This window comes from Nannospalax galili, unplaced genomic scaffold (assembly GCF_000622305.1).
Source record: "Nannospalax galili isolate Female #2095 unplaced genomic scaffold, S.galili_v1.0 scaffold341, whole genome shotgun sequence".
Classification (NCBI taxonomy): domain Eukaryota; kingdom Metazoa; phylum Chordata; class Mammalia; order Rodentia; family Spalacidae; genus Nannospalax; species Nannospalax galili.
Genome location: NW_008346082.1, coordinates 340,895 through 352,160, shown reverse-complemented (window position 1 = coordinate 352,160; position 11,266 = coordinate 340,895). Strand labels below are relative to the sequence as shown.

Below are 11,266 nucleotides of genomic sequence, written 5' to 3'. Positions count from 1 at the left end.
AATAATAATTTTAAAATAGACAACAACATCTTCCCCATCTTACAGATTCAGAGACGGAGGCCCACAGGGCTGGAGAAATGGCTTAGCAGTTAAGAGCACCTCTGATTTTGCAGAGGATCCGGATTCAGTTCCCAGTACCCACATGGCCACTCACAACTTTCTGTAACTCCAGTTCCAAGGGATCCAAGGCCCTCTTCTAGCCTCCGTGGGCATTACATGACATAGCTGCATATACATATATGCACACAAAACACACACATTAAAATTTTAAAAATATTTTATTTATTATTTTTATTTTATGTGTATGTGTATCGCCTGCATGTATGTGAGTGCACCCGTGTCATGCAATGCCTCAGAGGTCAGAAGAGAGCTTCAGATTCCCATGGAACTGGAGTTAAGGATGGTTCATAGCTGCCATGTGGGTGCTGGGAATCGAACCCCAGTCCTCTACCAGAGTGGTCAGTGCCCTTAACCGCTGAGCCATCTCTCCAGCCCCCTAAATTTTTTTTAACTTAAAAAAAAAAAAGAAACTGAAGCCCAGTTGCTAAAGGACATCCAACCTCCCTGTTTTACACACTCTATAGTGGAGGAGGTGCACCTTAAGAATAAAATAGGTGACAGGTCGACAGGGCAGATTGGATAGGGGTTTTTGGGGGGGGTTGGCTTTTTGAGACAGGGTCTCCCTGTAGCCCCATGTGGCCTGGAACTCACTATGGAGACCAGGGTGTCCTTGAACTCACAGAGAGCCATCTGCCTCCGCCTCCAGAGCGCTGGGATTAAAGGTGTGTGCCACCATGCCCGGCTGGATAGGATTTTTAAATGTAAATAGAGACAAGCAAAGCTGTTGTCAGGACTGCAGGTGACAACTGGAGAATGAAGTGGACAGTTGCCATAGTGATGGAAAGAAGGCAAGGCCTGTAGAGGTATATGGTTTACAGGGTGACTGATGCCAAAATAGGGATATAGGTAGATTCATGGGGGATAGGGGAGAACTGATGGAAAAGCTAGGCCAGCAGGAAAAAGGACACAGTTTCAGAGGTCATGGGGAGAATAGTTCAGGGCTGGTGACGTGCAGACCCCAGTGGTCATGAGATGGTTCTTAGTGTAAGTCCCGTGAATCTTCTAGAAACAGGAACAGCACCTGAGTAACTGGGCTCCAGTCCTCCATCCCAGCACCCACTTCTTCAATCCTTCCCCAGGTAGGCACCCCGGAAGTGTTCTGCACAATGTCAAAGTTCATGCCCCACCCTTTGGGGTTCTGTTGCAGGCCTGCTGCCTCTAGGTACAAACTTAAACAGTTTTTGAGAAGTTTTATTCAAAAACTGGGGGACATCACAAACACAGAGACATGGAGATGGTTTTCTCCATCCAGAGTTCACAGGTCAGAAGCCAAGACTAGGTCCCAAGACCCTTCCAGCTATGGGCTCCCATGCATGACATACACCCACATCCTCTCTGGTTCTTACTTCCTCCTCCCCCAACTCCTCCTCCCTGCCCACTTCCTGCACCTGAGGAGACACTGAGATGTCTGGGTAAGCTGAGAGGAAGGGGAGAGGGGGGAACCCTTAAACTCCGGAAGGAGGAGGAGAAAGAGGAGGAGTGGTGGTGAACCTGGGATTTGGGAGGCTTACAGGAGAACAAAGAGAAGTGAGGAGGGGGCCACTGCCTTTGCTGCCTCCATCCTCAGAAGTCAGGGGCCTTAGTACCCTAAGATGTCTCCTTTGCAACTTACAAAGTTCAGGGTAGGTCACCACCTGTCACTAGGCAATGGCTCAATGTACTAGGGGGTGGTTGAGACCCAGGTATGCCTTAGCCAGGGCAGCAGGAGCCCCTTAACCCAGCAGAAGAGCCATGGGTACCCACGGTGCCAGGCCCTCCTCAGCTAGGTGCAGGCTGGCTGTTGGCATAGGCCTGATCTGGGAAGGAAGCCCGGGCTCTCCGTGTCTGAGCACACACGGAGGCATAGAGCTCCGGTTCAGGGCCTGAAGTCTGGGGCTTGGGCTCCAAGTCCAGCACCACCTCCGAGTACTTGATGGGCATCCCAGAGCTGGGGATCCGACCTTGAGAAGGTCGCAGTTGCAGGCTGGTATAGCACATCACCTCCTCTACAGCCTGGAAATGCAGGGCTGTTAGTTCACTGGACCCTCAGGAAAGGCCCCCATTTTCTTCCCTCCCCTGTTCTTTAGCCAACTGACTCACCCTGTCAGGCAATCCAGAAGATGGATCCTGCGAATCTAGCCTTGTCTCTTGAGACAGCTGTCCTGGGATGAGGAACAGGAATCTGGTCAGCTCGTATATGCTCCTGAATGCCTGTCTCCATCCCACCCCAGGAGCTGGCCCCTGTGCTGTGTCCGCATACCTACCTGTCTGTAAATAGTGGAGGTTCCCATACAAGGGGACTTCTTCCACAGACTGTCCAGAACTGCAACACAGTTTGGGAGATGAGTTTTTGGTTAAGAGGGAATGTCCCGTCAACCCATCCCTTTTGTCCTTCACTCACAGTCCCTGAGCCTGCTGGTTCCTGTTCCGGCCACTGATCCACTGGGACAAGAGTGTGGCCAGTGAGATGAGAAGCAGCAGAGTGACAACCCCTAAGAGGACCCACAGTCCCCACGCGTGCGGTACCGACGGGATTCCTGTGGATGTGAGAGGAGGGGGCTGTTACTGCCCTACCCCAACCCCCTCCCCAACCAGTATCAGATAGGACATGACACCACATGACCCCTCCCCCAGGAGCCCCTGCCCCGCCCAGCTCACCCGGAGCCAGTAGATGATCTGTGCAGTTGGCACCTCTGTTCATGACTGTTGGTGTGAGATTCCTGTCCATAAGCATACTGCCCTGAGCTGAGAGCCAGCCCAACTCATGGACTGACAGCTGTCACAGCTCCCATGACTCCCGTGCCTCCTTGAACCTGGCCCTCACAGCTCAGCGTCTCCAATACAGATGGTGGCAAAATTGTTGGTTTCCGGAGAGGAAGGGGGAGGGGAGGGATGAACCAAAGAACAAAGACCACGCCCCGTGTCTGCACCTGTGCCACCCTGCAGCTCTGAGCTCTCCCAAGTCCCCCATGGCCCTGTACCTCCCTTCACCAGAGAGGAGAGGAGGAGACGTAGTGTTCTAGGAGACGTAGGCCTGAGTGTTCTGTGACATGTGTGGGTAAGCCCACATAGACTCTGAAGAGCAGAGGTGTTATGGTACAGGACAGGAGCACCCCTTTGCCACACGATGTCCCCTTTTCTCTCTGGTTCTCAGTGCTGTGGAGGAGATGTATTCTTCAATGAGCATGCTCTAAAGAGGAATGACTTCTGTACCCACAGTCTCACTATGGCCTAAGGTTGATGAGAGAAAATACATTCATTTGTTTATGTAGCCAAGCTAGCCTCAAACTCAGTGCACATCCTGAACGGTCGTCAACATCTGAGCTTCCTTGCCCCACATCCCCAGAGCTGGGATTATGGGCATGTTCCATCCAGTTGAGAAAATAACATGTATGTGATTATTGTTATTTATATTACAAGTATATAACTAGGAGTGGGGAGATACAGGAGGCTAGGCTCCCACTTTACAACCCATTTCATCGGGGGCTGGAGAAATGGCTCAGCGGTCAAGAGTACTGACTGCTCTTGCAGAGAACCCAGGTTCGATTCCCAGCACCCCCATGGCAGCTAACAACTGTCCATAACTCTCGTTCCAGGGGATCTGAAGTCGTCTTCTGGGCATTGCACAACATGAGTGTACTTACACACATGCAGGCAATACATGCACACATACAAAATTTAAAAATAATAATAAAAATAAAAAACCAACCTATTTCATCCCAACTGTGTGTAAGAACCTGGAGACTGGGCATGGTCGTGCACACCTTTAATACCAGCACTTGGAAGGTTGAGGCAGGCAGATCTCTGTGAGTTCAAGGCCAGTTTGGTCTACATGGTGAGTTTCAGGCCAGCCAGGGTGAGACCCAGTCTTTTAAAAAAAGAAAAATCTGTCAGTCAGTTAAGTGCATTAAAGAAATATCTGTTCCAGGATCACTCAGGCAAATTGAGCCTGTCTTTGCATGGGTTTGCTTGCTGGACTGGAACTGGAATGCTTGCCCAGCTTAAAGACAGCCCATCTCTATGGGAAGCTAGTGAATATAAATTTAAATTTGTTTCAGTGGCCTGCCAAGGATAGAGAGGAAAGAAGTCCTGCACTGTCTGTAGAAATGTTAAAATTTTTTTTAAATTGCAAGGTATGGTCCCACACGCCTTTAATCCCAGCACTTAGGAGAGACAGAGGCAGGCAGGATCTCTTTGAGTTCAAGGCCAGCCTGGTCTACATAGCAAGTCCCAAGTCAGCTGGGGCTACAGGAAGACCCTGTCTCAAAAAGACAAAAATAAATAAATAAATAAATGAATAAAATGAAACTCACTGTTCTTTTTATTATCGATGTTTCATGTCAGTGACAAAATACTGTTCTCTGAAAAAAATCTTTTATAGGGGCAAGGGAAATGGCTCAGTCTGTGAGGTACTTGTGGTACAAACATAAGGGCCTAAGTTTGATTTTATTGTTGTGGTGGTGGTTTTGGTTTTCCGAGACAGGTCTCCCCCTAGCCCCAGCTGACCACTCCCTGTGTAGACCACATTGGCCTCAATCTCTCAGAAATTCACCTGCCTCCTGAGTGCTGGGATTAAAGGCATGTGCAACCATGTGCTGCTTAGGACTAAAGTTTGGCTCTCCAGCACCCACATAAAAGCCAGGCTTATCAGCATACAACTGTAGCCTAGCTCTATGGGGTAGAGGGAAGACAGATGGGTCACTAGCACTCACTGACCAGCCAGTCTAGTTGAATCGGTAAGTTTCAGGTTTAGTGAGAGACCCTGTCTCAAAGAACAAGCTGGAGAATGACTGAGGAAGACGAGAAAGAAGTCAATATCTAGGCTCCATATGAACATGTGCACATACACAAACATGCAGATACACAATACACTGTGTACACACACACACACATTTCTTTTTAAATATTTAATAGATCTTAGTTTGAAATTGTTGCAGTCACTGATAATAATATAAGAATATGTAATAATGATAATATGTAAGCTTCAAATGAACATTTTTGGGGAGGAGGGACAAGATCTTTTTTTAATATTTTATTTTGATTCTTTTTATTTTATGTGTGCAAGTGTATTGCCTGTATGTATGTGAGTGCACCCGTGTTGTGCAATGCCACGGAGGTCAGAAGAGGGCTTCAGATTCCCCTGGAACTGGAGTTAAGGATGGTTTGTAGCTGCCATATGGGTGCTGGGAATCAAACCTGGGTCCTTTGCAAGAGCAGTCAGTGCTCTTAACCACTGAGCCATCTCTCCAGCCCCAAAGGACAAGATCTTATGTAGCCCAAGCTGGCCTAAAACTCACTGTGTATTAGAGACTAGCTGTGAACTCTTGCCTCTACCTCCTGAGTGCTGTGATCACAGACTTGCTAAAACACACCCAGCTCTTGCTTATCTTTTTAAAAAGATAAAACAGGTGTGGTGGCACATGCCTATAATTTCTAGGTTGTTGACTTAGAGGCTAGCCTGGGCTACATAATGGAGCCTATATACAAATATATTAAATAAAACACTGAAACTACATAGAATTTGATTTAGAGAACATCCAGTTAAGCAAAAGGCCCTTGACAAAGCAGATCCAGCTCTATGTATTTATAGCTACACTTTTTTATTGGGGAGGGGGTGAAGACAGGGTCTCACTATGTAGCCCTATAGGCTGGAGCTCACTGTATAAACCAGGCTGGACTTGAACTCACAGAAATCATCCTGCCTCTGCCTCCTGCATGCTGGGATTAAAGGTGCTGGAAAACCACACCCAGCGTGTGTTTATATCTGAACTATATTAGCAACTTAACCTAAGTTACTCCATCTTGCTCAGAATAGCTATTTTTACAGTAACCTCTTTTCACTTATGGGAAATATTTAAAAAGAGACAACAGCCTTGAGTTCTAAGAAATAGCTCAATCACAAACCAATGGAACATGCTAATCTCAGACATTCTACATCTGTCTAACAGCTTGTTTTTGCTTCTGTAACTTGCTTGCTATTTTAGGTCACCTTGACACAAGTATAAGCCCACCCTGTTATTGTATGACCACCTGGTAACTGCTGATTTCAGCTTTCTTACTATGCTTGTTATGGTTAGGAAGTTGACTAATTTTAAAATTACAAAGTTGATTGCCAAGTTATATGATTGTATCACTTGTCTGTATAATGATCGGTTGTTGATTAATAGATTCAAAGTTCTGCTATGTCGTACAAGCCTGATTGGTTCACAAGTGCCCTGTTTGAATAATATTTCCGTAATCCTATAAAAACTCTGGCAGACAGTGATCAGGGCTGCTTCTACTCCTGAGATAGACAGCCTGGACGGTCGAAAAGTGAAATTTACCTTGCTACTTTTCTTAAAGTGGTGCTGGTGATTTTTTTTTTTTTTCGCAAACTCCAACCTATAACAATACCTAGAATTAGTCTTAAGAGTTTGGAATTGTTCATATTTCTTTTAGACACAGTGTCTTCAGCTCTACAGATAGCCAAATATTTTTCTGTTTAACCCATAGATTTAAAATAACCACCCTGGGCAGGGTGTCAAAAGCCTGTAATACTAGTAGGTAGGAGATATAAGCAAGAGGATCAGGAACTCAAGGCCAAACCATACTGTAAGAGACAACCAAAGAACCAAACAAGCAAAATAAATAAAGTGTACAAAATAAATAACCAATGATCTGGGCAAGGTGATACATAGCTATTATCCAGGCTCCTTGAAGGCTGAGGTAAAGAAAGCCTGGCAACTTGGCAAGGATTCCTGTGTCAAAAAGAAACAAATGAAATAAATAATGAGGAATTAACAGTATAGCTCATTGACAGAACTTGTGCTAAGCATGCTTAAGGCCCTAAGCTCAATCCCAACCGCAAGTAAAACCAAAATAATGGGGAGAAAAGCCTGGGTGCGACATAGAGGTAGAGGCACTAGGTACTGACTTCAATCCCAGAGTCAATAAATAAAGAAAACTAAAAATGATGGGCGCAGTCTGGCATGTTGGCATACGTCTTTAATCCCAGCACTCAGGAGGCAGAGGCAGGCAAATCTCTGTGAGTTCAAGGTCAGTCTGTCTACTTAACGAGCTCCAGGCCAGCTGGGGCTATAGGGAGACCCTGTTTCAAAAAGACCAAAAAAAAAAAGGTAGGAGCTGGTGAAATGGCTCAGAAGATAAAGGTGCTTTCTGCCAGGCTTCATGACCTGAATGTGATCCTGGAGATCCACATGGTAGAAAGAGAATCCATGGCACATGTGCACCCACAAGTGTGTACACACATAACACACAACACAATGTATAAATAAAAATAAAAGTTAACCTAAAAATAAAAAATTATAGTATAGTGATGATAAAGTTGAAAAATTAAACTTGAGTTACTTTAATTACAAATTCCATCATTCTAGGTAATCAATTAATTTTTTGTTTTCAGTCTTTCTTGAGACAATGTCTCCCTGTAGCCCAGCTGGCCTGGAACTCACTACATAGAGCAAGCTGGCCTCGATCTTACAGAGATCCATCTGCCTCTGCCTCTGGAGTGCTGGGATTAAAGGTTTGTACTACCACACCATAAATTTTTATTTATGCTTAAATTTTCTGAAATTTGTTGTGGAATAGAGTGTGAATCTTTGTCACATGTTTGTTTGTTTGTTTGTTTGACCAGGCTGGCCTCAAACTCAGAGATCCACCACCTGCCTTTGTCTCCCAAGTGCTGAGACTGAAGCTGTATGCTGTCACATCCAGTTTTTCCTTATGTTTAAGACATTTTCCTTCTTTTGTTTATTTACTTTTTTTTTTTTTTTTTTTTTTTTTTTTTTTTTTTTGGTCTTTTTGAGACAGAGTCTCCTTATAGCCCTAGCTGGCCTGGATTCGCTCTTGAGACCAGGCTGGTCTTGAACTCACAGAAATCCCCCTGCCTCTGCCTCCCCCGAGTGCTGGGATTAAAGGCATGCACCACCACACCCAGCAACATTTTCCTTCTTTTTAAAAAATATTTTATTTATTTATTTTTTAATTTTATTTTATTTTTGGTCTTTTAGAGACAGGGTCTCCCTGTAGCTCCAGCTGGCCTGGAACTCACTATGTAGACCAGGCTGGCCTCGAACTCACAGAGATCTGCCTGCCTCTGCCTCTGGAGTGCTGGGATTAAAGGCATGTGCCACCATACCTGGCCTTATTTATTAATTTTTATTTTATGTGTATGAATGTATTGCCTGCATGTATGTGAGTGCACCCCTGTCGTGCAGTGCCCACAGAGGTCAGTAGAAGGCGTCAGATCCCCTGGAACTGGAGTTAAGGATGGTTGTTAGCTGCCCTGTGGGTGCTGGGAATCAAACCTGGATGGATCCTCTGCAAGATCAGCCAGTGTTCTTAACTGCTGAGCCAGCTCTCCAGCCCCTGTTTATTATTTTTACTTTTGTTGTATGTGTATTGCCTGCATGTGTCTAAGTGCACCCATGTGCAATGCCCACGGAGGTCAGAAGAGAGCACTGGATTCCCCTAGAACAGGAGTTATGGATGGTTGTTAGTCACCATGTGGGTGCTGGGAATCAAACCTGGGTGAGTCCTCCGTAACAGCAGCCAGTACTCTTAACTGCTGAGTCATCTCCTTAGCCCCTCAGCTTACTTTCTTATATAATCCAGGAACACCTGCCCAGGGGTGGCACCACCCACAGTGGGCTGGGCCCTCCTACATTCCATCCCAATCAAGAAAATGCCTCACAGACATGGCCACAGGTCAAGCCGATGGAGGAAATGCTTCATTTTAAGGTTTTCCTCTTCCCTGGTGTGTCAAGTTGACAACTGAAGCTATCCCCCTTGTGAACATAATACACAAGCACATCACTATTAAACCTTTCCATTTCTTGTCACCAAGATCCCATGTTAATATTAATATCACAATATTAAACATAACACAACTTTAAAAGTCCCACAATACTTCAAGATTTCAATATATTAAAAGCTCAATTAATGGGGGCTGGAGAGATGACTCAGAGGTTAAGATCACCGACTGCTCTTGCAGATGACTGGGGTTTAATTTCTAGCACCCACATGGCAGCGAACAACCATCCATAACTCCAGTTCCAATGCCCTCTTCTGACCTCCTTGGGCATTGTATGATATGGGTACACTTACACACATGCAGGCAATACACTCATACACATAAAAATAATAAATAAGCCAGGCATGGTGGCACATGCCTTTAATCCCAGCTTTTAAACAATTAACAGCACTTGGGAGGCAGAGGCTGGCCATATCTCTGTGAGCTCAAGGCCAGCCTGGTCTACATAGCCAGTTCCAGGCCAGCTGGGACTACAGGGAGACTCTGTCTTAAAAAATAAATAAATAAATAAAATAAAAATAATAAATAAAAAAATTTTTAAAGCTCAACAAATAAAATAATCTTTAAAATAACTCAAAGTCTCTTAACTGTAGGCTCCTATTAAATAAATAAAAAAAATAGTTAAGGGCTGGCAAGATGCTTCAGAGGCTTGTCACCAAGCCTGATGACCTAAGTTCAATCCCCAGCACCCACATGTTGGAAGGAGAGAACCAACCTACACACACACACATACACACACACACACACACACACACACACACACACACACATACATACATTGTGGCATGTGTGCCCCCCCATACACAAATAAATGTAATTAATTGTTTTTATTTTATGTGTACGAGTATATTGCCTGTATATTTGTAAGTGCACCCATGTCATGCAGTGCCCGAGGAGGTCAGAAGAGGGAGTCGGATCCCCTGGAACTAGAGTTACAGGTGTTGTTAACTGCCATGTGGATGCTGGGAATGGGTCCTCTGGAAGAACAGCAGTGCTCTTAACTGCTGAGCCATCTCTCCAGCCCCTAAAATATTTTTTTAAAAAACAATTAACAGCACTTGGGAGCCAGAGGCAGGTGAATCTTTGTGATTTACCTGCCAGCCTGGTCTACATAGCGAGTTCTAGACCAACTGGAGCTACAGGGAGACCCTGTCTCAAAAAAAACAAAAAAAACAAAAAGCAAAACAAACAAACAAGCAAATAAACAAAAGTTAACTGATTCTTATTTCAAGAGGGAAGAATCAGGGCAAAATCAGATCAAAGAAAACCCAAAATAGAACAGTATAAATAGCTCAGTGTCCAACATCTCAGATTGACTAATGATCTTCTGGCTCCAAAAGCCTTGGGCAGCTCCATTTCAATGGCTCTGCCGTCCACGGCACACACAACTTGTCTCATAGGCTCAGGCCAGCTTCACTCAGCACCTGCCACTGTCCTTAGTGGTAGTCCTACAGTCCTGATATCTCTAATATGCTGGGGTCTCCACTGCAAATGAGGCTGTACCTTCACCAATGGCCTCTTTTCAGGATGCAAAGTCTCAGCTTCTCTCTATGACCCTGTTGTGCCCAGTTCATGAGACCTCAAAGACCACCAAGGAGCCGGCCGATGCAAACACACAAGGGTTCTTTTATTGTTACAAGCTTAAGCTTGGGCCCACTCTCTCACCAACTCAGCGGATCTCAGATGTGAGACCCCTTGCTTTGGGAGACAGAGGTTTTTATAGGTTTATTTCAGCAAGTTCAGCAAGTAGGGGAAGCATCTGATTGGTTGCAGCTCAGTGCCAAACCATAAACTGCTGGCTTCAGGAAATCTGAAAAGATATCTGGACTTTTTTAGTACCTTCCTGTCCCTGGTTAACTGACCATTGGTGGGGGGGGGGTTGTTCTCTATCCATTCCAAGTATTGTGGTTTTTCTTAGAACAGGGCCCAGGGATGGGTCAGTCCTATGGAGGTTTTATCCAAGATGGAGTCACTCAGGTCTCTCATTCCCCACTCTGACTAGTACCTTGGGGGCCCAATCATGGGTGCTCCCTCACCTCATGTTCTTCATCACCCAGACTCTAGAGGGACTGATAGTGGGTTCACATTACCATTAGCTGTATAGCTCCCAGCCGCTCTTTTATAAAAGCTACCAATATACTTAAAATGCAAGGCCCAAAAGTCAAGAGCATAATCAGAATGAGGAAGGGTCTGAGTAAAATTGAAATCAAAGTGGTCAACCAAGGGGGGCTATTGAACCAGGATTCAAACCATCCTTATTTAGCCCTATATTCATTCTCTCTTCGAGCCAGACTTTTTCTAACCTTGGCCAGGGATTCTTTTATGTAGAGTGATCTACAGAACAACAACACTTTCTTA

The 11,266-nt window shown here is 45.2% G+C and overlaps 1 protein-coding gene across 1 annotated transcript; it reads right to left on the bottom strand.

Annotated features, from left to right (window-relative positions):
* Positions 1 to 1,389: 1,389 nt before the first annotated feature.
* Sit1 (signaling threshold regulating transmembrane adaptor 1) lies at positions 1,390 to 2,899 on the bottom strand. The gene is made up of 5 exons (XM_008842381.3): positions 2,758 to 2,899; positions 2,501 to 2,636; positions 2,364 to 2,422; positions 2,200 to 2,261; positions 1,390 to 2,112 (listed from the first exon to the last, which is right to left on the bottom strand). The coding sequence occupies exons 1-5, from the start codon at positions 2,831 to 2,833 to the stop codon at positions 1,879 to 1,881; spliced, it is 567 nt and encodes a 188-aa protein (XP_008840603.1). The 5' UTR covers positions 2,834 to 2,899; the 3' UTR covers positions 1,390 to 1,878.
* Between the last annotated feature and the right edge of the window lie 8,367 nt (positions 2,900 to 11,266).